Raw genomic sequence first — 25,514 nt, 5'->3', positions numbered from 1 at the left:
TTTCTCTCTTTGTCTCTCGTCTTAAACGAGCTTTAATATAATAGGTAGGGTAGGTATGAGTATAACGCGTCATTGGGTCTCATAATTACTTTACTTTATCGCAAAGGTTCTCCTTTCAGATTCCAGACTTTCGAAAATAAAAATGCATATGTATAATTTTATCATATTTCATGGGTTCTTTGTAAATGTAGGTACGTATGTTACGTAGGTATAACACATTTCCTGAGTTCACGATTAATACTTAATTAGGTACATACTACATAGGCGCTTCCATTCCAGTAACATAGTTCAGCATAAACGCTGAATATTAATTTATTGCCAGCAGGTAGCGTTCATGCTGTCTTTGTCAAAAAAGTTAGATATTAACAAAAATGTTTTGTCTAAAACCCAGCGGCCGGCCCGTCTTTAAGTTTCACAAAAACTTTGCTAATTTTCTTGATGTTGCCTTTTCAAGTGACTGCTAATAAATTCATAATAGCTCAGAGCACAGTAGAAACTCGAAATCGTACCCTGGAACAACTGCGTAAAACAGAAGAAAATGAAATTCACAAATTGTCACACCATCATCATCGCGGAATAGGAATTCACTCGTAAATTCATATCTACTGGAATAAAATTAATAACAACACACTTGATCAAGTCATCCATATTCATTATGCTTATGCCCCTGATGCACGTATACCTTCATGTGTAGCATGTGTGCGTTGATTACAAGAATTGCTCAATCTACAGATAATATACCCATTATGCTTATGCCCCTGATGCACGTATACCTTCATGTGTAGCATGTGTGCGTTGATTACAAGAATTGCTCAATCTACAGATAAAATTCACAAATTGTCACACCATCATCATCGCGGAATAGGAATTCACTCGTAAATTCATATCTACTGGAATAAAATTAATAACAACACATGATCAAGTCATCCATATTCATTATGCCCCTGATGCACGTATACCTTCATGTGTAGCATGTGTGCGTTGATTACAAGAATTGCTCAATCTACAGATGATATACGAGTATGTTATACACTGGGGCTAGGCACAAACCCGACTAGCAAGAAATTAATCCGAAGGAATATTAGTGTCATCTGTTAATTGATGTAAACAATAGAAGATTTTCCTCGGGAAGAGCGCATAGTAGGTATAACACATTTCCTGAGTTCACGATTAATACTTAATTAGGTACATACTACATAGGCGCTTCCATTCCAGTAACATATGGTCAATTGGTCACAACAAGTGAATTCTTACCTACTTATTAATGCTCTGCATAAAATATAACTGATGGGTTTAATACTTTTGTACTGCTCCAACTTTGAGGGTTGTAGTGGGGTATATTACGACTTGAACACACGACCATGCGGCACGACAGTTGTAAAGATGATAATCTTAAGGTTAATGGCAATAAAATAAGAACTGGACTTATAGATAATGAAGCGGAAACAGGAAATATTGAAGAACACGGGGCCTCTAACACTGAGACATATGGCCAATTATTCCAACAAACTGACAGTTCTGAAACAATGTTCAAAAGTTTAGTACGTCTGGACTCTGGATGTTACAAGACACAAACGGAATTCATACCGAAATTCCTCTCACAGCAATCGTCCACCTTATGTTGCTTGCGTACATACCTACCGCATTTTTTCTTCGGACTCTTGCAAAAACATCATTATTGGTACCAAATGATCTAAGAGAGAAGCAAAAAAGTTATGAACTCTCTTAATAGAGAGTTGGTTCTCTCGAAAATTGAACACCTATGGGCAGCTAAGTGTGGGTTCAGACAACAGTCCTGACTTCCAACAAGAAACAATCCATATACCTGATAGAAACTTTATTGTGATCAAATCCATTACAAACTAGACAGATGTCTGGTTGGAACATATTAAAAATCAATTAAAATGTCAAAGAATCTCTCTCTGAGAGTATGGAGATGATTATCTCTACAGAAGCACTTGATTGAGACATTATGGTCCATCAGATCCAGACTAGAAGTAGCTCGAACTTCAGGACTCCCAATGTCTCCATGGAATTCCAATGAAATCAAGAACCGAAATCTTGAAATGTTGGTATCTAGCATGGAGCAGAGTAGCATGCTGTTTTGGTAATTTAGAAGAGGCTGCCCTCCATCCAACATTTTCTAGTTGGATTCGGATTTCGGTCGTTCAAATGATATTTATACATGGTTCTCAATTCTAATGATCTATAGTTTCAAGTGACGAGTTTCTCGCTCTTGAAATGTTGGTATCTAGCATGGAGCAGAGTAGCATGCTGTTTTGGTAATTTAGAAGAGGCTGCCCTCCATCCAACATTTTCTAGATGGATTCGGATTTCGGTCGTTCAGATGATATTTATACATGGTTCTCAATTCTAATCATCTATAGTTCCAATGACGAGTTTCTCGTGTGTGCTCACCAAGTAGACCTAACAGGCGGACCTGATCAAGTGTATCTGTCAGGTCTACCTGATAGTGAGTGGACTGGCCTTAGCCTGGCCAACGGCAGACTCCGCAGTGCAGCACGGGATCAATAACCACCTACAACAAGTACATACCTACTCATTTACTCACCCGTGTGTGTCCTCATATGTCGCTTGAGCAAACTGGGTCGGTCAAAAGCTTTCCTACACACTTCGCACGGCAGCAGCGTCCTTTCGCCTCGCGCACTCCTTTGCTTCGGCGTCGACTGGTGTCGCAGGATAGAGTTCTCCACTAGGATATCCCCCACTGATGAGGCCGAACAGGATTCGCCACTGACTGACTTCCGTTCATCGATGTCTACGCCACTGGGTGGTGATGAACTAGTGGAGGAGGATGAGGTAATGAAAGCCCGGGATATGAGAGATGTGGAGAGATCTAATGGTGAGTCTGCAAACGGAGAGATTTCGGTTCTGGTTACCTCGTAATTTGAACACTTCTTTCAGGGGGGGGTGGAAATAGAAATTATTATGTTATCTACCTACTAACATCAGAAAATTTGGGCATTTAACACATCCACTATTAGAAATACAATTTGGGAATTTGGTAACAAACTACCTACGCATGTATCTCACCTATGTTCGATCCAATCGTGTGTTAATGGTTAATAGGAACTCGTCTAGCTCTATTAAATAGATTTTATCATAAGATAATGCTACTGTTCGGTTATGCTGTGATCTTCTTCATCATAAGGTAATATTCTTTTATGTTTTCTCTGTGTTACATAAAAGTGTTAGAAAAGCCACTGTCCTCCTTAGGGTCACGTTTGGGCTATCATGTACAAGTTTACAAGTTATACAATAGACGATCCTATTGTTATGATCCATCCTAAGTCCGTCATTATCCTAATTAATCGTGAATTTAGTCTTCCAGAATATTTTGGATTTAGACGATCCTATTGTTATGATCCATCCTAAGTCCGTCATTATCCTAATTAATCGTGAATTTAGTCTTCCAGAATATTTTGGATTGAGGAGATCAAAATATGGGTTTAATAATTTCCGTCGATGACTTCTTGATAGGTCCTTAGAATAATGGTAGTATTAAGGGGAAAAGCCTACGCACAGTTCTGTAGCATTATGATAAGAGCCGCCAGTATCTATTTTATCACTTATTTACAGTTTATGCATGACATGGATACTAGAAAATTAGAAAATCAGCAGGACGTCATCATCGTATTAATCCATCATGCAAATTACCCTAAATAAATAAATCTGTTTAAATTCAACCGCTAATCTAATAAAGATTTTGTATTTCAGTAAATATGAAAAGAACATGGCGACCTTATTACTCGGTGGACATGCAAGTGTACTGCAGATAAATCGGGTGATTCCGTTTCTAAAGAAAATTATTCTCAGGTTAACGTTCGAAATTAATGTAAAATAGAAAATGGTCTGGAACCAAATGATGAACTATCGGATCGGCCATGACATTACACTGAGCCAATATCTCATGATCAGCATCCAAGATATCGTCCGATTCTTGCGATAATGTCCTCTCACATGAATTTAGCATAAAGAAAAACTACCGCTGTTCATTCCAAACGTAGTGTAGCGTCGCGGAACTTTTATCCATCGATGCATGATCAGCATCCAAGATATCGTCCGATTCTTGCGATAATGTCCTCTCACATGAATTTAGCATAAAGAAAAACTACCGCTGTTCATTCTAAACGTAGTGTAGCGTCGCGGAACTTTTATCCATTGATGTTTATTTTAAATTCGATATTATTATGGGTTCATTGTCTAGTACCTATCAACCGATACAGTCAAAGACATTCTGAGTTCAAAGATACAGCTGACTAGAAACTTAATTGATTTGCATTTTGTCTAGTACCTATCAACCGATACAGTCAAAGACATTCTGAGTTCAAAGATACAGCTGACTAGAAACTTAATTGATTTGCATTAAAAATATATTGTAATTTATCTAAGATTAGAAACAATGAAATATCTAATTAAACTTTCTTGTTCAATCAAATAAAGAAACGTTTTAGAGAATCAAAATGAAGTAAAAGAAGAACAAACAGTAGCAGAAAATATTACTCGAACGCAATTGAACGCAGCTTGTTGAAATGTTCCGGAGAATTTGAATGGAATTCACAATTTATAAAATAAAGTAAAGAAAGAATCTTTGAATAAAGTTCATGTGACAGGGTTAGTCGTAAGAACCCAGAATCAGTTGAAGTAGATACTATTGGAGAAACAGGGAAAATATAAGTCTAACGAAATCATTCAGTGATACTGGATAGACCCTATACATGAAAAATGATCAACCAAAGCAGTGGCATAGTAGACTTACTCTAAATCCTTTGTATTTGTACGAGTATAAAACAATCTATGATAAATTAAAAACAATTTAACAATTCTCAAAAGAAATAAGAAAAAATGATAAGAAAAGCACTTAAGGAACATGAAAATATCTATCAGGAGCACCAAGCACAAAGTAGTGAGCATAGTGGACTGATAGACGGTATACTTATAAAACAATCTATGATAAATTAAAAACAATTTAACAATTCTCAAAAGAAATAAAAAATGATAAGAAAAGCACTTAAGGAACATGAATATATCTATCAGGAGCACCAAGCACAAAGTAGTGAGCATAGTGGACTGATAGACGGTATACCCAGTGCATACTGCATACTGGACGGATATCGAAAATAGTAGAGATTCAGGAAACAACCATAGGCATGTTAAAAACAACAAAATCGAAACTTAACAACAAGATTAATCGTATAGGGATATCGAAAATAGTAGAGATTCAGGAAACAACCATAGGCATGTTAAAAACAACAAAATCGAAACTTAACAACAAGATTAATCGTATACTTAATTAGGAAATGATTTTGAAGTATTTCTACATTTTCTTCCAACAAACAAATCCCAAAAATAATGTACATATAAACCCTTTTTTGACTAACATACATAGAAGGAGAAACTTCAGAATAGGACTTTGTAAAAAAAAAAATAATAAATAAAAAAAAAAACTAAGTCAATTTACATCTTTGAACTCAGCAAAAAGAAAAATATTCAAATTAAAGTTCCTTAAACTTGAAAGTCGGTTGGAACAAGTACAGTAAAACTCTAACGTCGGTATTTCTTTTATTCAATAATGATCAGAAACAATGAAAACTCCAAGTTGGTAAACTATATGGTTAAAAAACCTTTATGCTATTTGATGGATCAGAACAATATAAAAACAAAAAATACAATAATACGCTTAATGCAAATAAAGACAAAAATAATTCAGTAGCAGACATTCTTCTAATATTTATTATAAACCCAAGCATAAATAAGACTATAACAATGGGGTATCGAGATGGAAGAAATCAGACATCACTTTTCTGAAAACAAAAACCCACTTGACAGATGGATGCTCTCTTGCTCTCTGTTCTTGCATCAATACGGAGTACGGAAAAGATCAAATCGAGGTAAAATTATACAAGTTTCTGCAATATCTGAAATAAATGATACCAAACAGAAGCAGGAATATTGAAGATGGATGCTCTCTTGCTCTCTGTTCTTGCATCAATACGGAGTACGGAAAAGATCAAATCGAGGTAAAATTATACAAGTTTCTGCAATGTCTGAAATAAATGATACCAAACAGAAGCAGGAATATTGAGACTATCCCCTATGGATAAAAAGTTACGAGCTGGACTGCAGGTTCAATTTACATGATGGTTCCATAATATCTGATCTGTTCTGACTTCCCTTGGTACTGTAACTTCCAACCCAACATGTAACTGTAGAAATGTTCCCAATAAAGTTTAAGTCTTCTTATAGCTACTTGTCAGGTTACACATATCCGTAATAACTGGTGTTGCCATATTCATGTAGACTAAATTACTGACCATACTGTATGAAAAATGCATATAAGTTCATAACTACTGTTCACGGTTACAACAAGAGTAACATCGAGATATTTTTAATTATACTGCAAGGTAGACCAAGAGCTACTAGGTACCTATCTATCATCTTTTTTTCTCTCTTGATAATAAGTAGGTGCAGACCCATTCCATACATCTTTGTTTCAATGAAATAACTAGCACCAGCAAGTAGCAAGTTATACGTGTATCTTGAGATGATGTACTTGCTACCAGTTTTATATAGCTCGTCAGTAGCAGTGGTCACTAGATGGTGCATGGTCGATGGTGATGATTGGTTCCGCACGTAGCACGTGTTTCCAGACAATGTTCGTATATCCAATATATTACAGACCACATCGGACGTGTATGACAAATCACTTGAATCTTCAAATAGAGAAATATTTCTATGTGTGAGTTATTGTGATGCGTTCCTGTCTATTAAAAAGAAAATCATTTAAAATAGACGCGACAAGGAACATGATAATACCAACCAGAAGGTCGATGAAATTATCAACACCAACACCTCTGAACAGACTGAATACACTGGTATCCATAACACGAGTCCAACTTGGATCAAGATCGCATTTATAATAATAGATAGGGACTTGCTTCTTATAATTTACTTGTAAAGATGGATTTATATCCTGATGCTATAGACTATATTTATACTGTTTCTGATGTCCTGTGACGGATTTTCCATTTTAGAGTTCTAAAAAAAAAATCGAGTTTCAAAGTGAAAAGTATACCATAACGACCGTGAAGTTTTAGAGATATAGCTACTTACTTATTAGTACTCGTAAAATATAAATCATATGTGGTGTTTTGGCTTTAGTTATTGTGAATCAACACTACTTGTGTTTTAGTTGTGAATCGATTGAAATAATCTCGATCTTGCGACCAAGTTGATCCCATTGATTCCTTCGAAAGCCAAACTTCGAAAGCCATATTCCATCTAAAATTCTAAAAGCTCGTCATTCTTGGTTAAACTTTCTCACCATCTTGTCCACTAAGTCTTTTGAAAGTATCCTATGTATGCTGTCAATAGTATCCAATGGTGTTCAATCGATGATCAACATTAACGCTTGACCAGAGCATCTCGGAATTCGTTTCAGATTAGATCATCCCATTAACACCATTTCGAATATTGGAAGCATTGCTAACAAGAAAAGTTCTGGCCAGATATAATTGACCATGGCATCATACACGTGCTATCTCTATCGTGGGTGTCCGCGATTAGTCAGTTCTCAACTTCTTACTTGAGATTTTCCTCGAGATTTTTCAACTCCTTCAATTGGTTGTTTCCGGTCATTGAAACTGAAGCGAGTACTTCACTGCACGTTGGTTAGATCCTATGAATGCTACATCATTCCAGTTTAATTAATTTGTATGGAGGCATACCTATTTATTGGTTCTATTGTTTTTAATTGAAAATGGTTAAGGTATACAAAGTAAGTACCCATTATCTAGTTATCTATACGTATATCTATTCATCTAAATTTCACTGTTTTCGATGGATATTGATCAAAAGAAGTTTATGAAAAAACGGTTTGTTTTAGAACTGTTAAACTGTTTGTGCTTAACACTGTTCTTTGGTAGCAAATAGTTTGTTTGTACTCAACAAAAATAATTTATTTATTTTAGGTTGGTATAGTGATTTTTATTTTTATGTTTATCTTGATGGATCGTGATCTTATCAGAGGTCCACAGGAGGCTGTCCCCAATCCCCCGTGATGTAAACCTATGAAAATACTTATTCAATGGTAATTAGATATCCCTTACCCACTTTCTTTATAATTATAATTGAGAATCACTGTAATATCCTCAATTCACTTTACAATTTTCATCTAATTCGCAATATGTACTAAATAGAGGTGACCCGTCCTTTGTACAGGACCACCACACACCACAAACACACCAAACCCCATCACACACACACCACACCCTCATACACCAGACACATACACCACACACACATACACCACACACATACCCACATACACACCCATCCACCAACACACACACCACAACACACCCCACACACCACACCCATCCCACCACACACACACCACACCCATCACACACACACACACACCCATCCACACACACACACACCCACCACACACACATCCATCACACACACACCCATCACGCACCACACACACACCCATCACACACCACACACATCCACTACACACACGGTCGCGCTACGCGCTCCCTGACATGTCTCACAGAGCAGCATAACAGGCATAACTTCGAACCGCCGCCATTTTGAATCAGGTTTGAATGTGAAAATTTCAAGTAGCCTATGTCACCTGGAGTACTTTTCTTAACAACCACAAAAAATTTCATCGAAATCGGTCGAGCGGTTTTCTCGTGAAAAGAGGACAAAAACGGGTCTATTAGGCCATTTTCTTCACTTTTTGACCCGCCGCCATTTTGAATCAGGATGGAATGTGAAAATTTCAAGTAGCCTATGTCGCCTGGAGTACTTTTCTTAACAACCACAAAAAATTTCATCGAAATCGGTCGAGCGGTTTTCTCGTGAAAAGAGGACAAAAACGGGTGTATTAGGCTATTTTCTTCACGTTTTTGAACCGCCGCCATTTTGAATCAGGATGGAATGTGAAAATTTCAAGTAGTCTATGTCACCCGGAGTACTTTTCTTAACAACCACAAAAAATTTCTTCAAAATCGGTCGAGCCGTTTTCTCGTGAAAAGAGGACAACCAAAGGTCTATTTAGCGTAACAGACAGACATACACACATACAGACAGACAGACAGACAGACAGACAGAAATTTTTCTAATGTGATTTTTGGAATCGTGGATGCATAAGGAGTAAGAATAACTAAAAATTTCACGATTCTAAGCAATGTACAGACAAATCTACAATTTTATTTATATAGATTTGATCACTGTAACATCCTAACATCACTTTACAATTTGTCATCTAAAGCATGATGTACTAAAAGAGTTGACCTAACCAATTTCCATTGAGAAACTTATCAACATTGACTGACATACAAACACAAATATAATACCCGTACACCTAAGAACGTTCTCTTCAAATCAAATAAAAGAAATAGCCATTTTGTGAACATCAGTACATCAAAACACAACGGAATTCATCGAATGTATACGTAGAAATCAAATGGTCGAGTAGCAATCAAGCACCGATTTGACAGATTCAATCGAGCACTATTGATATTGAAGGGAAATCAAGGACGAGCAATAAGGCAATCATATTGGTATGGCAATATTTCTTTATATAAAATTTACTATATTTCCATTTTGATCTTAATGTACCTACGATTGTTTTTCTTTTGTTGGAAAATTGAAACACGTATTAAGCGAAGTACAGTCTATGCCGGAGAAGACACTATTGGAGGAAGTGGCAATCATGTCCAATGTCCATAGTGTTGAAATAGAGTTCTAAAAAAAAAATCGAGTTTCAAAGTGAAAAGTATACCATAACGACCGTGAAGTTTTAGAGATATAGCTACCTACTTACTTATTAGTACTCGTAAAATATAAATCATATGTGGTGTTTTGGCTTTAGTTATTGTGAATCAACACTACTTGTGTTTTAGTTGTGAATCGATTGAAATAATCTCGATCTTGCGACCAAGTTGATCCCATTGATTCCTTCGAAAGCCAAACTTCGAAAGCCATATTCCATCTAAAATTCTAAAAGCTCGTCATTCTTGGTTAAACTTTCTCACCATCTTGTCCACTAAGTCTTTTGAAAGTATCCTATGTATGCTGTCAATAGTATCCAATGGTGTTCAATCGATGATCAACATTAACGCTTGACCAGAGCATCTCGGAATTCGTTTCAGATTAGATCATCCCATTAACACCATTTCGAATATTGGAAGCATTGCTAACAAGAAAAGTTCTGGCCAGTCTCGGAATTCGTTTCAGATTAGATCATCCCATTAACACCATTTCGAATATTGGAAGCATTGCTAACAAGAAAAGTTCTGGCCAGATACATAATTGACCATGGCATCATACACGTGCTATCTCTATCGTGGGTGTCCCGATTAGTCAGTTCTCAACTTCTTACTTGAGATTTTCCTCGAGATTTTTCAACTCCTTCAATTGGTTGTTTCCGGTCATTGAAACTGAAGCGAGTACTTCACTGGCACGTTGGTTAGATCCTATGAATGCTACATCATTCCAGTTTAATTAATTTGTATGGGAGCATACCTATTTATTGGTTCTATTGTTTTTAATTGAAAATGGTTAAGGTATACAAAGTAAGTACCATTATCTAGTTATCTATACGTATATCTATTCATCTAAATTTCACTGTTTTCGATGGATATTGATCAAAAGAAGTTTATGAAAAAACGGTTTGTTTTAGAACTGTTAAACTGTTTGTGCTGATTTGAAGAGAACGTTCTTAGGTGTACGGGTATTATATTTGTGTTTGTATGTCAGTCAATGTTGATAAGTTTCTCAATGGAAATTGATTAGGTCAACTCTTTTAGTACATCATGCTTTAGATGACAAATTGTAAAGTGATGTTAGGATGTTACAGTGATCAAAGCATACCTATTTATTGGTTCTATTGTTTTTAATTGAAAATGGTTAAGGTATACAAAGTAAGTACCATTATCTAGTTATCTATACGTATTAACACTGTTCTTTGGTAGCAAATAGTTTGTTTGTACTCAACAAATATTTATTTATTTTAGGTTGGTATAGATTTTTATTTTTATGTTTATCTTGATGGATCGTGATCTTATCAGAGGTCACAGGAGGCTGTCCCCAATCCCCCGTGATGTAAACCTACTGAAAATACTTATTCAATGTAATTAGATATCCCTTACCCACTTTCTTTATAAAATATTTGATCACTGTAACATCCTAACATCACTTTACAATTTGTCATCTAAAGCATGATGTACTAAAAGAGTTGACCTAATCAATTTCCATTGAGAAACTTATCAACATTGACTGACATACAAACACAAATATAATACCCGTACACCTAAGAACGTTCTCTTCAAATCAAATAAAAGAAATAGCCATTTTGTGAACATCAGTACATCAAAACACAACGGAATTCATCGAATGTATACGTAGAAATCAAATGGTCGAGTAGCAATCAAGCACCGATTTGACAGATTCAATCGAGCACTATTGATATTGAAGGGAAATCAAGGACGAGCAATAAGGCAATCATATTGGTATGGCAATATTTCTTTATATAAAATTTACTATATTTCCATTTTGATCTTAATGTACCTACGATTGTTTTTCTTTTGTTGGAAAATTGAAACACGTATTAAGCGAAGTACAGTCTATGCCGGAGAAGACACTATTGGAGGAAGTGGCAATCATGTCCAATGTCCATAGTGTTGAAACATTAAAATGTAATAAAGCACATAGCAATGTACGAAAAAACGCTATCGAGAAAGAAAACGGGTACTCACGAACAAGACAGTAAGAGAACTGTTAGTCACCAATTGTTTTTACAATACCACACTAAAAAAAAAACCATTGGGGTTGTTATACATTACAATGTCCATAGTGTTGAAACATTAAAATGTAATAAAGCACATAGCAATGTACGAAAAAACGCTATCGAGAAAGAAAACGGGTACTCAAGAACAAGACAGTAAGAGAACTGTTAGTCACCAATTGTTTTTAGAATACCACACTAAAAGAAACTATTGGGGTTGTTATAGGTATATTCATTCTATTGACGATCTAAACAGTGGTGAGATGAAGTTATTTTACATCTAATGAAGAAATTATGAGGAGATAAACCAATTCGATTTGATTGCGTTACGGTACGGTAAATCTCGGAAGAACTTGATTTGAAATTAAGTAATCTTCAGATTAACTTGATGGAATACAAGGTAAAAGTATTACTACTGTATAGATACGCAATACTCATTGGCAGGTACATGGATAACTAGAGTAGAGATACCTTTACTGCATTTGAAAGACAAGATGAAGGGTGGGGTGGTAGAGAATGCCATAGGCATTAACCCCACCCTTGATCAAACTTTATTTTGTACTTATACGTACATTATGTTACCATTTGTAAATATTTATTCTGTAGATAAAGTTTGATCTAATCGTTTAATAATAATAATAAAAGGCAGCAATTATAAGGTTTTAGAATGAAGAAACTTACCTTCTAAAATAGTGTCCATCGTACGCCTGTAGAGAGTATTTCTCAAATAATGGACAGCAGGCATGAAGAACATCTCTTCAGGTCGTTCAGGAAGATAGAAGACAACCAGCTCTGTATTCGCCGTGATTGTTTTCACTGCTTCATAAATGGGCTCTCCTGAAAGCAAGAATTATTCATCATATAATTTTTCTGTAAAATTTGGTATAAGTACCTACATCTTCAGGTCGTTCAGGAAGATAGAAGACAACCAGCTCTGTATTCGCCGTGATTGTTTTCACTGCTTCATAAATGGGCTCTCCTGAAAACAAGAATTATTCATCATATAATTTTTCTGTAAAATTTGGTATAAATACCTACATTTATAGTTAATACATACATCTTCAAGTTTAAGTCTGTTGATTAGTTTTGTCTGACATGCAGCAAAATTTTCAGGAGACAGAGAGGAAGAAAGAAATTATTGTATTTTATGAAACAGGTAGGAATTTGGTTAATATTCTTTTAAACGGTCTTTAACATGAACCAATGAATTAAAATTAAAATCAATTAAATCCAAATGAAACAACCAACAAGAAAAGAGTTCGGGAACAACATTGCGTGATTATTTACACAGGCACTTTATTAAATTTAAAAAGCTTTTTTTAAAATACTGTTATTGATATTATTAGTTTGGTTTAAAGTCTACTATTCACATAGGTATTTAGGAAGACGCCCAATTGATAAAAATTAGTGGTTCAAACCAATAACAAAATTGGTAGGTACCTACTCTGTTTTGAATTCCTACAATCATTGTTGAGTCCCATTTCATTGACTCAGATTTGTAGACAATTCTTCAGTGAAATTGTATATTTTTGTTCGTTCATGAAAACAAATTAGAAATATTAGAACCCTGTTCATGAAAGCTTATAATGTCTACGTTTGTTATTGGCGTGATGGCTTTTTTTAAAATACTGTTATTGATATTATTAGTTTGGTTTAAAGTCTACTATTCACATAGGTATTTAGGAAGACGCCCAATTGATAGAAATTAGTGGTTCAAACCAATAACAAAATTGGTACCTACTCTGTTTTGAATTCCTACAATCATTGTTGAGTCCCATTTCATTGACTCAGATTTGTAGACAATTCTTCAGTGAAACTGTATATTTTTGTTTGTTCATGAAAACAAATTAGAAATATTAGAACCCTGTTCATGAAAGCTAATGTCTACGTTTGTTATTGGCGTGATTGTGGAAAATGTTTTTAGTGATTTTAAATTACTAGGTAGGTAAGTACCTAGGTATTAGTTTTAAAAGATGGGCTGAGCAAATTAATTGAAGTCTTTAAAGCAACTACCTAATACTTTTCAAATTTAGAATCATATCGTGTACAACGTTAACATCAGCAAGCATTATCTAATATCTATCTATCTATTAATAAAGGGTGTCCCAATAAGAGCGCAAGATTTGATTGGTTAATAAATTAAGTTAACATCAGCAAGCATTATCTAATATCTATCTATCTATTAATAAAGGGTGTCCCAATAAGAGCGCAAGATTTGATTGGTTAATAAAGCATGGTTCTCCGTGGATTAAAATGGACTTCTTAGATGATTTGGGAAGTAAACATTCTGAAATTTTGTATGGAACAATAATCAGACAAATAACTTCCTCGAGTTTGATGGTGCATTCGTTTCCTTTTGACAAAATTTTCGATGACAAATTCGAGGAAATTAGGCTGTATCTCGTTGATGCAACTTTCAATGCTTCAAAGCTTGTGGGTTTGTTGGTGTAAACCTGTGAGTTTAGATGCCCTCATAAAAAATAGTCTAGGGGGGGTAAAATTACATGATCATGGAGGCCATTTCAGGATTACGACTAGGAAAATGCTCGCGCAAAAGTGATAATGTGTCGATTTTATTATGGATTAGGCTGTATCTCGTTGATGCAACTTTCAATTTCACCTTTCAATGCTTCAAAGCTTGTGGGTTTGTTGGTGTAAACCTGTGAGTTTGGATGCCCTCATAAAAAATAGTCGTTTTTATTGGGACACCCTTTATTAAGTCGATATTAATTTTAAACACAATTTAATTTCTCAGTTTAATTTTACAAAATATGTAGTTTACAATCAATCTGTCAAAGATTGGGCAAGATAAAACAACGCATAACAAAGTTATGACCCTTTCAAATCTTGCGTTTTTATTGGGACACCCTTTATTAAGTCGATATTAATTTTAAACACAATTTAATTTCTCAGTTTAATTTTAAAAAATATGTAGTAATACTTACCTTTAATTTTACTTCCTATAATATTGACTTCTTCTGTGTATTTGGAGACAGTTCTGACGAAGCGAACCCAATTACAATGCCTTACTTTACGTCGATTGACTTCGGTGATTTCATCGTAACATCCAAACCTATGGCGAATCTGAAACAAAAGATTACAAACGTCATTTAATAAGCCATCTAGGATCTTTAGTCACAATATTAATTTGAAGTATGTACCTGGGTACTTACTGATCTTTCAATCAGTGTATTAGAAACAGATACTTATGTCTATCCATGTGATGAAAACGGATTTTTTGATGAAAACAGGTAATGAAGGAGTTGCAAAAGACACCAATAGCAACACACTGAAATGTGCATCTACAGAACAGAATACTGGAACTCCTTGAGCAAAATTCTTCACATCCTGAGCTGATATAAGTTAAAAGTAAGTTAATGTATTAGCATTAGGCATGTCGAACATAAATAATTGTAGTGCTAAGGATGTTTCTCTTGCAGTCTTCTGCGGACAACATTAGTGTGTTTAACAGAAGCTCATGTCGAGATAGTTATTAATAATAATAACTTCTTATATAAAACCTGAATGTTGAGAATGTCATTCTGAAAACCCACGCACAATATTATCAGCAAGAACTAAAATGTTTACTGTTTTTATTCAAAAGTCTTACGACTACATTTATTTGAGTACAATACATATACATAACTTATTAAATAAATAGTACTTTGTAATGAAAAATCTCATTGTAAGTAATTTTATTATGAATAACTCCGAGGATGAGTTGCCACGCACAATATTATCAGCAAGAACTAAAATGTTTACTGTTTTTATTCAAAAGTCTTACGACTACATTTATTTGAGTACAATACATAACTTATTAAATAAATATTACTTTGTAATGAAAAATCTCATTGTAAGTAATTTTATTATGAATAACTCCGAGGATGAGTTCACATGATAGAAGGTATTAAGTTTCAAAAATTGGACAAAAAGAATCTTAAATCGCCCATTATTTGTTTGTGTTCCTTCATTCTTCTTTCTAAACTTCTAGAAGAAGCATATGAGAAAGCAATGTTATTCCTAGACACAGTCTTGTTCCTATTCTTTGAAAAGTTCTAAAAAATTTCTAAACTTCTAGAAGAAGCATATGAGAAAGCAATGTTATTCCTAGACACAGTCTTGTTCCTATTCTTTGAAAAGTTCTAAAAAAACCATGGGAAATTTGCCTCGATCTCAGGTTAAAAGGAGATTAAGTTTCATGTTTCCTACAGAACAGACACTCACACTCTTGTTCAACTGTTCACGTTACTTTTCATAAATCACATTAAACTTATGGTTTTATACTGTTGTGAACATTGACTGTTCATAATTTTCACATAAAATTACATGCACACATGCGATTAAATTTTTTATTTATTTGAGTAGGTAGCTGCTTAGTTGATTTTATTTTTTCATGGTTATGTGTATTACATTATTTATAGGAATATGGCTATTATTATTTGGTCCTATTTTTAGTAGATATCGTAGAAGATTTAGTAGATAATTTTCACAAGGAAGATTCTATTAGACGTGAGTCCTTTTTTATTTATTTGAGTAGGTAGCTGCTTAGTTGATTTTATTTTTTCATGGTTATGTGTATTACATTATTTATAGGAATATGGCTATCATTATTTGGTCCTGTTTTTAGTAGATATCATAGGGTGGGTACCTTTTCACAAGGAAGATTCTATTAGACGTGAGTCCAGGATATGACAGAGTGATTTAATGCTTTTGTGTTAATTAAAACTAACGCTACTGCATAATACTTCTAAGTAAATTGGAGATAGGTGTTTCCCTGACGAAAGGATGTACCATTATACAGACATTGGTCTTTATAGGTAGATGTTTTGATGTACTGATATTCAGTGATATACTGTTTGTAAAATTATTACCTACTGCTTAGTGGACGTTATCTGGAAATACCAATAAATTGTTGATAAGAATCCCTAGGAAAATAGAATCATCTACCTAATCAATACTAAAAAGAAACAGAAGTCAGGTACTTTAATGATGATCTACAAGAAAAAGAAACAGAAATGGATGATCTCTGTCGAGTGCTGTACTAAATTATCCTGGGTTCAAAACACGAGGCCAATAATTACTTGAAGCAGAATAAGAAACATTTGCAACCGAGATAATGGTTCTCGGATGGTAGTTTATTCCCTGCCCGGGGCTATGTTTTCAGTGCTATATGAATTTCATTTGAGGTCTTCTAATAAATAAGAATCCATCCACTTCTTGTGTTTTGCAGTCGTATAATATGAACCAGGCACTTTCGTAAAAGAATAATAACAAAATGAGAATGAAAACTAGTCATGGTGAATTTGTCAGATATCTCATTTCAGATATGTACCTCTAATGTACTTACGAGTACTAAATCTGTAAGTAGTTTTCCTGTATGATTAAAAGGTATGTTAATTTTTCACTAAGTATTTGATATGAGTATCATGAAATTTGGTGAGTAGGTAGATACTTATGGCAGGTACTTAAGTTTCCAAATCATATTTCGATCCCTTTGATATTTTTCCCCAAAACTAGCAGATTCCAATGCCTTTTTGACTCTAACCTCTAGGCCTGACTTTTAAAACTGGACCTAACTAAGTACTTAAGTTTCCAAATCATATTTCGATCCCTTTGATATTTTTCCCCAAAACTAGCAGATTCCAATGCCTTTTTGACTCTAACCTCTAGCCCTGACTTTTAAAACTGGACCTAACTAAGGTTACATGCATCAGCTTTGGCTGCTCTTCATACCTTGTTATTATTTAGTACAAACAATTTGATTGTCTAAAGACTTTTTAAAAGCCTTCAAGTTATGCTTGCATACTTCATTCTTAATGAAGGAACTTGTATTGAAAATCAATAAGTATATGCCACGGCTTTGTGTTCCGAAGAACATTATCTGCTCTTTCATTATGAATAGCTTCAGCTTGCCCTGCAGGTCTCTATAGCAAACTATCTACTGGTTGGCAAATTATAATGTGCAACATGAATATTAGCACAGGTCCATCTTGGAACATTTGAGAAATTGTTCAATAATTACGAGACCCTACTTATCTCACAAGGCTTGCTGCACAAAATTTCCTAAAATACTTTTCATTTGAGGACCTCAAAAATGTCCTTTCCATTTAATGATAGGGTAAGTGTACCATTTATGCGCCCACTTAAAAAACGTACCATTTATTAGCCCACCTGTACCATACGCCACATGAGTCTGAACTGGACGAACTTTTTCAAGCTACATACTAGCAACATATCTTCTAATCTACCTTCCATCCTTTTCCTTTGGGGAATGGGTAGGTACATCCTAGATTCATACGATAGAGACATATAGGCTGTATAAACATGACCTATATGGATGGATTCATACGTACTTTGTAAGAATCAATTATTTACTGATGGTAGATATTAGATAGTTACATCATCTGGATACGTGATAGGCTAATGAATAATATGGGAGTTATCCAACTGAAAAAGGCTCTGAGGCAAACCTCGTCACAATTACTTTAGAAGATCAAGAGCTTTGAATTCACCTGTTTTAATTATTTTGTTTTTTGCTAAAATGTACTTAATCTTTCTCTGCTTATCTTTCCTCAGTTAAGATCCTAATCACAAAAATTGTCTTTTTTTGTATCGCCCTCAGAGCTAGTCCTTTATGAGAATGGGATTGTCAGTTTTATTGCTAAAATCAATTACGAACTTTATGAGCTTCTCCTATATAAACTTGTCCATTTTTTCCATCCAATAAAGACACTATAAACCGAGACTGGAAGCTTAAATTAAAAGTAACTATACAAAAGCATTAGCATTCGGTAGGTTAACCCTCATTGGTTTGCATCCCATGTCAGATGGCTCGAACTTTTGGCTCAAGTTCTTTAGGCTTGTGGCGTTCTTTGCTAATTCCTGCTAAGGTTATTAATGTATGTACTTTTTCAGCACGGTTTTACTCGTAAATAGGCAATGTTCTTTCACAAAAGTTTGAGAAAGTTGCACTGATTATTCCCCTTTTCAATAACGAGTAAAAAATCTAAAAATCCATCTTGGCACAAACGGGAAACTGGATTTACCTACGATAAAGTGGATTCATTCTTTTTTGACACTCCTTCAACTTCTCAGCTCACTGAACGGGTTAATGCAAATGTTGATATCATAAAATCCTTCAATATACTAATCAGACTTTTGCAGCTACAATATTTAGGTATACGCTTATATGCAAATAATAATTGGGTGTTTATTACGTTCCATATATCTTTCAGTATCAAGCTTATATGCCACCGTGAAACAGCCACAAGACCTCAGAGATAAAGTTTTGATTTCCCTAATCAATTCTACTACAGAGAACGCTATGCCTTATTGGTTTATTCGATGACAGGTTTTGCTAAGCTCTAGGTTTCATTGCATTGATCAATAAAATTGGCATAAGTCTGAGGGGTATACGTAGTCATAAAAACAAAAATTAGAAAAATAAATGTTGGCAGGTGGGCCAATAAATGGTACGTTTTTTAAGTGGGCGAATAAATGGTACCTACACTTACCCTAGATAACGTCTTTTCAAAAAAGTTAACAGCTGAAAATTGTTGTTTTAATTCAGTGGAAAACTCTATTCTCTCTTTATCTACTTCTACATACTTCAGTGACCTCCATAAAGGTAGTTTTGTCACAAAAGATCTAACCAGGTCGCAGTGACCAAGGGCGTTTATTAAAGCCGATGGCCCTACCTTTACCAATACCAAAGGTAGTTTTAACATAAGGTAAGGTCCTGTGCTCAAACTAGGTATTTCTCCCAGGTAAGCAAAAAAATCAAAATGAATTCTAATTGAGAAAGCTCTCAAAGTAATAATAGCGCATATGGAACAATGTTATTAGCATGGCACACTCAGTATTAATTTGTAAAGGTTAAGATCTTCAGTTTAAAGTTTGCACTATGTTATTATTTTAGCTCGAGTTCTGGGCAGCGCAGCAGCAGAATCGTGAGTTTGGTTTACCTACTTGATATTATGGTAGGCGGTTACTTGCTACTTGTTCAGTGAACAAGTTGCATTTCGCATGATGCATAGCTTCTGCGTTTCAAGGATGAGAATTCAGTAGTGATAATTACATGCGATAATAAATCAAATATTTATTGTGTTTTTTAAAGTTCAATAAATTTAATGTAAAATAATTCTGCACTATGGGTAATGGATGCAGGAGCCACGAGACTTGTGAATATCATTAGGAACAATGTTATGAAACGAGAGCAAGAGATGGAACAAGTTCAACCGGGAGTGAACACAGATAAATAAAAACCGGTGGAACTTATGATAAAACGATGATATTAGAGCTACTGAAACTTTGCCTTAGGCGCCATCAACTTTTATATACTCACTGAAATTCAAGAGTACGTTACCCATGAGTTCAGAAAACATTACCCAGACTTTACAAGACACCCTCGAGCTTTTTAAAGAACTAAATCATCTTTGAATTTTTTTACGCCCCATATGAAAATAAATTACACCGCTCCCTATAGTTATCAGTGTCGGAGAGTGCATGAGTTACATGTCCTGCAATATTGTCAGTGCCATTTCCCATGCACCGGAAATGCTCTTCTGACACCCACTAATTACAACATCTAGAACCCCGCCCCCATCATGCAGTTTTGTCAAGATTTGCATCTTTTGGTTTATTCGATGACAGGTTTTGCTAAGCTCTAGGTTTCATTGCATTGATCAATAAAATTGGCATAAGTCTGAGGGGTATACTATATAGGTTTCTAATATACGTCAAAAGTGCAATCATTACATAGACCCTCAAGATAGTGGATGATTTTCTTGAAGAAGTGTTTTCTATGTATTCTTTAAAGAAGACCTTTTGGAAAACTATCTCGAGGAGTACCTCATTTTTGTACGACGCACCGCCGATGTGACGTATTCTACCTACCTACTTAGGTAGGTATGTACGAATAGTTTCCTCTAAATTCTTTAAAGAAGACCTTTTGGAAAACTATCTCGAGGAGTACCTCATTTTTGTACGACGCACCGCCGATGTGACGTATTCTACCTACTTAGGTATGTACGAATAGTTTCCTCTAGCATTGTTTAGGAAATTTCACAATTACCGTTCTACTTTCTTACCGCCTACCGGCCTAGGTTCGTCATGAGATAATCGATAATGCATCATTTCAATGTCATCTCGGTATATTTCAATGTTGCTTTCATACAGACTCCTCTATGAAACTTTGGTCCAGACTGTGGTATAGCAACAGCTTCCTCAGAGCTCACATCAATTAAGATAAAAGCCTCATCAATATTGATCTCTCCGGACAATAGTTTGGATATTCAATATAGCTCCTAGCCATCAACAAATCTCATAGCGTACAAGGTTATCGGCTCCTCCTTTTGAAACTCGAAAATGTTGAGGGCTCCGTCGAAATAAACGAGATTTTAAATTTCTAATCTGTTGGAAAAAGTTAAAGAAAACAGCACCCAAAAATTCACGGAGAAAAGAGAGAGAACACTTTTTTGCGTTTGAAAATTCCTTACCTCAAAAATCGTCTTCCTCTGGACGATGTAATAAGCGTCAAAAAGTTACAAATTCATTGGTAATTAAAATATGTATGTCTATAATAACACAACTAACAAGTACAATAAGGTATTTATTTATTATTTTGCCTCCTTTACTGTTTCAGAAAAACAGCAAACAAAACAGTGACACAATTTTCGTATTCCAGGTAAGTACTTCTTCATTTTTTAACTTTTAGCACAAGTTCTTCTCAAACGAAAAGAGTAGAATCCTAGTTAATTCTTCTAAAAACTCTCATTATAACCACTCATATGTGACGGAGCTCTAGACATTGTTGTGTTATAATGCTTTTATTTCACCAGAGATAAGAAAGACTTCTTAATAGTAGCTACATTTCGAGTCAGGTAGCTTAATAGTTGGTTCCATACGTATTGCCACTTAATTATTACACTTGAATATTAATTAGTTTCAAAAAAAAAAAAAACTTTAGGGATGGGCAACGAGCACTACACTATGAACTTAACATTATTTAAAACTACTTCTATGTTCGGTAGATTGAATGAATCTACTTGGGGCATGGATTTAATATATTAAAAGTAATTTAAAAACATCGGTAGCTAGAGCGCTAGCAGCTATTGCGCTTATGGGTAGACCCATATATTTTTTCAGGAGCTGAATTAAAAATTTAAATTACTAACATATTCGACCTGCCTACCAGTACCTAAATACAAGTGATTTTTCTATGCAAGATGAGCTTATGATAATTTATAATGGTAATGTGAATGGATTTCTACCTTACGATGGAACTTAAAAGCTAAAGACTGTACCCGTACCTACCTAATCCTCTATGCATATCGTTCAGAGACAATATCGACTCTCAATGTCTAATCATAAGAAAGGTGATCTGATCATGGAATTAATCATTAATCAAAAGCCTCATCAACATTGATAAGTATAGATTAGGTAGGTATTCGTAACATACTTCGGATAGACTCATAAAACTCAATATAATTATTACATACCTAAATAAGAAAACAATGATGTGTAACAATAAAATAACAATTTTATTAATAATGTCTCAAATAATCCATTACTGGAAAGCTCTTAGCCAGAGTAATAAAACAACTAATGATTCGATAACCACCTTGGTAGGTAGGTATGTGCATTTACTTAAGCCCTATATAAGCTCACAGGGTGTAAAAAACAGATAGACTTAGATATCTGAGATGAAGGTAGATAATTATAAAAAAAACCGGGTGGCCAATTTTAACCAATTACTATAAGAGACAATAAAAAGTAAGTCTTTGTCGTATGCGACATCACCCTGTAGGCTATGGAACCGTATGAGCAACAATTAAAAATCGTCTTATCGATTTTAAGTGCAAAATAATGCATTTCAAGTCCAAGTCCATTTGTTTAAATTTTATTTTCAAGCGAAAAAAAAAATCACGTTTTAATAAAAAGAAATCGATAGACAAAATCAATAAAACTTTGAAATTGCATTATTCTAAGAGAAGCTAAAAAAATTTGAATTATTTTACATAAAAAAACCTAATGTGCATTAATTCTACGAGTTCTGAGAGGGAAAATAGTAGACGTGTATGTGTTTGCGGCCTTTTTGTTCGCGTTAATTGCTTGTTTATTTGGAGAATGTGTGCTTTTATCAAAGAGTGTCGCTAAGTGCAAGTCTACCGTCAATAGACATAAAAAGAGCAACAAATTACGAAGAAGTTTTCTCGATAAGTTTTTAAGATTATGATCAATTGATTTCTTTGTTGATGATATTTACCCATAGCTACGCATATGGAAGGAAGAATTGAAGGAACGAGATCGAGAGGAAGGAAGAAATTCGGAATGCTATTTATCAAAGAGTGTCGCTAAGTGCAAGTCTACCGTCAATAGACATAAAAAGAGCAACAAATTACCAAGAAGTTTTCTCGATAAGTTTGTAAGATTATGATCAATTGATTTCTTTGTTGATGAATTCAAAATGACCGCTTTGGATCACCAATTTAGCCGGTGTGACAGTTATCACGAGTCAAAAATGAGTCCAAAGCTAGTAAAAATAGATATTTATTTTAGATCATTTATTTTAAGGATTTCAAGGGCACTAATATTACTAATATAGTACTGTTGGGTTCGTCTGCTTAAGGTTCTTTATGGACCGGATTATTGTTCTTAGACCCATCATCAGACAGAAGAACGTCTTCCAGATTATTAGAAAATAATATTTTGGTTCTCCTCATTACCGTTCAGCGTGACATGACTCGGGATTTTCATTATAAACCCGTGTTGTTCTGTTCACGCTCCACGTACAAAAACCAAAAGTATAGAACACGAGCTAAAAAAAACCCAAGTTATTCAGATTTATAGAAAACAAATATAGCAGCACCCCGTTCTAGTCTATTAATAACACATTGACTAGATCGTGGCTTTGGTCACCTGAATTCTTTACACGCGGACTAAGGTATATGGCTCTCTAGTATTCATAATGTATTCTATGAATGTGTTGACAATATTCATTAGCTAAATGTTCTCATGAGGTTTCGTGTGCCAACAAGTTCTTTCATCATACTGGTGTATTTTGCTTCGACTTTGACTTTTTGTCTCGTGCAGTATTCAGGGATTTTAACAGTATTTTTCACTTGGAGAAATTAGTGGAGATGCCGAAACTCGCAGACCACTTTATCTGATAATGTACATGGGGGAAAATATTAGTGGAAATGTCGAAACTCCTAAACTAAAACCTATTTCATATTTTTTTATTAGATCAACTACGATTCAACTTATCTATTGATACTTGAGAAAAAACATTAGTGGAGTTGACAAAACTACCACATTGAAAGGACCAATGAAGATGGAAAAATTAGTGGAGATGTCAAAACTCCCAGCTCATAACCTAATATGTAGGTACAGTTTGCATCCCATGTCAGATGGCTCGAACTTTTGGCTCAAGTTCTTTAGGCTTGTGGCGTTCTTTGCTAATTCCTGCTAAGGTTATTATTGTATGTACTTTTTCAGCACGGTTTTACTCGTAAATAGGCAATGTTCTTTCACCAAAGTTTGAGAAAGTTGCACTGATTATTCCCCTTTTCAATAACGAGTAAAAAATCTAAAAATCCATCTTGGCACAAACGGGAAACTGGATTTACCTACGATAAAGTGGATTTAAAATTCCATGCCTCGGCTGGGATCGAACCCACGCCCTCCTGTTTACCAGGCGAGCGTCTTGACCACTACGCTACCGAGGCAGGTAACATAGACACAAAATTCGCCAAAAGTTCAGAAGATAAATGAAAAACATAATGATCCTAACGCCACGAGAATACTATAGTGAAACTTGATTTCAACTTTGAAATATGGACTCGAAGAATTAATTGTTATACTTTAGAAAACATGTTTTCTTTTACAGCACACTTTTTTTTCAAGTTAGATGGATTCATTTTGCTTATCATTATTAGGTATCTGTTATTCAAATTCGTCGGGTCTCTCTTTCTCTTTCTAGGATAGTATCACCATCTCTTTCCACTACATTGATATATTCGGTGGTAATCAATAACATATTAATCCTCATTAACCCAACCTCGTGATAAATTATTTCCCTTGTTCAGTTTTATCTTGGCTGTGGAATAAATTCACATTTCCAGAATTCAATAAAACCATTAAGGACGTGTCCAAGTAATTCCAAAACGAAATTTATGCAGATTTTTACTGAAAAATTGCCATGTAAAATTAACCGAGAACAGTAGACGTTTTGCCTTTTGTGAACTTAAGTACCTACTTGAACAACATTGCAACTTACCAGTAACTTGTATCTCATTTCATGAAATTCTCCAGTGAACTTAATTCTTTCTTGTTTCATCATTGAGAACATCGGAGCACATAAATACATTTTACCGGAGCTTTGCTAACATAAATTGAATCAAATGGTCAAAGAATAGGCTGAGGTTCATATTGGAATACTCGCACACATACGACGAACTTACTGAACAACCTGAAGACACAAACGAAGCGGGTAAACATTGTGTAGAAGATATGTTCAACTGAGCTAGCTCTATTATAATTGACAAGAAGATATGCTGCAGCTATGGGGACTACGTCTATGTCTTTTTGATTAAACGATCCATTCTGTACATTGATGATTATCAATATTCTAGTTGCGCTCATACAATACCAGACTACAATAATAATACACACTTAAACGATCCATTCTGTA

At 34.7% G+C, this 25,514-nt stretch overlaps 1 protein-coding gene across 1 annotated transcript; it reads right to left on the bottom strand.

The window, feature by feature from the left end:
- Positions 1–2,564: 2,564 nt before the first annotated feature.
- Positions 2,565–25,160, bottom strand: LOC103513471 (myoneurin-like). The gene is made up of 4 exons (XM_008478305.2): positions 25,101–25,160; positions 14,767–14,905; positions 12,503–12,658; positions 2,565–2,869 (listed from the first exon to the last, which is right to left on the bottom strand). Exons 1-4 carry the CDS (start codon positions 25,158–25,160, stop codon positions 2,565–2,567), a joined length of 660 nt encoding a protein of 219 aa, XP_008476527.2.
- Positions 25,161–25,514: the final 354 nt, after the last annotated feature.

This window comes from Diaphorina citri, unplaced genomic scaffold, assembly GCF_000475195.1.
Source record: "Diaphorina citri unplaced genomic scaffold, Diaci psyllid genome assembly version 1.1 scaffold975, whole genome shotgun sequence".
Classification (NCBI taxonomy): Eukaryota; Metazoa; Arthropoda; class Insecta; order Hemiptera; family Psyllidae; genus Diaphorina; species Diaphorina citri.
Note: the sequence above shows the minus strand (reverse complement) of the source record. Positions and strands in the feature narration are given on the sequence as shown.

Bases quoted from the DNA above. Each gene is read 5' to 3' on its own strand.
- LOC103513471 (XM_008478305.2), bottom strand. From the start codon at position 25,160: ATGAAACAAGAAAGAATTAAGTTCACTGGAGAATTTCATGAAATGAGA. The intron at 12,659-14,766 runs GTAAGTATTACT...TCTTGCTTTCAG, and splicing joins TATAGGAAGTAAAATTAAAG to GAGAGCCCATTTATGAAGCA. The intron at 2,870-12,502 runs GTAAGTTTCTTC...CTCCGTTTGCAG, and splicing joins GATGGACACTATTTTAGAAG to ACTCACCATTAGATCTCTCC.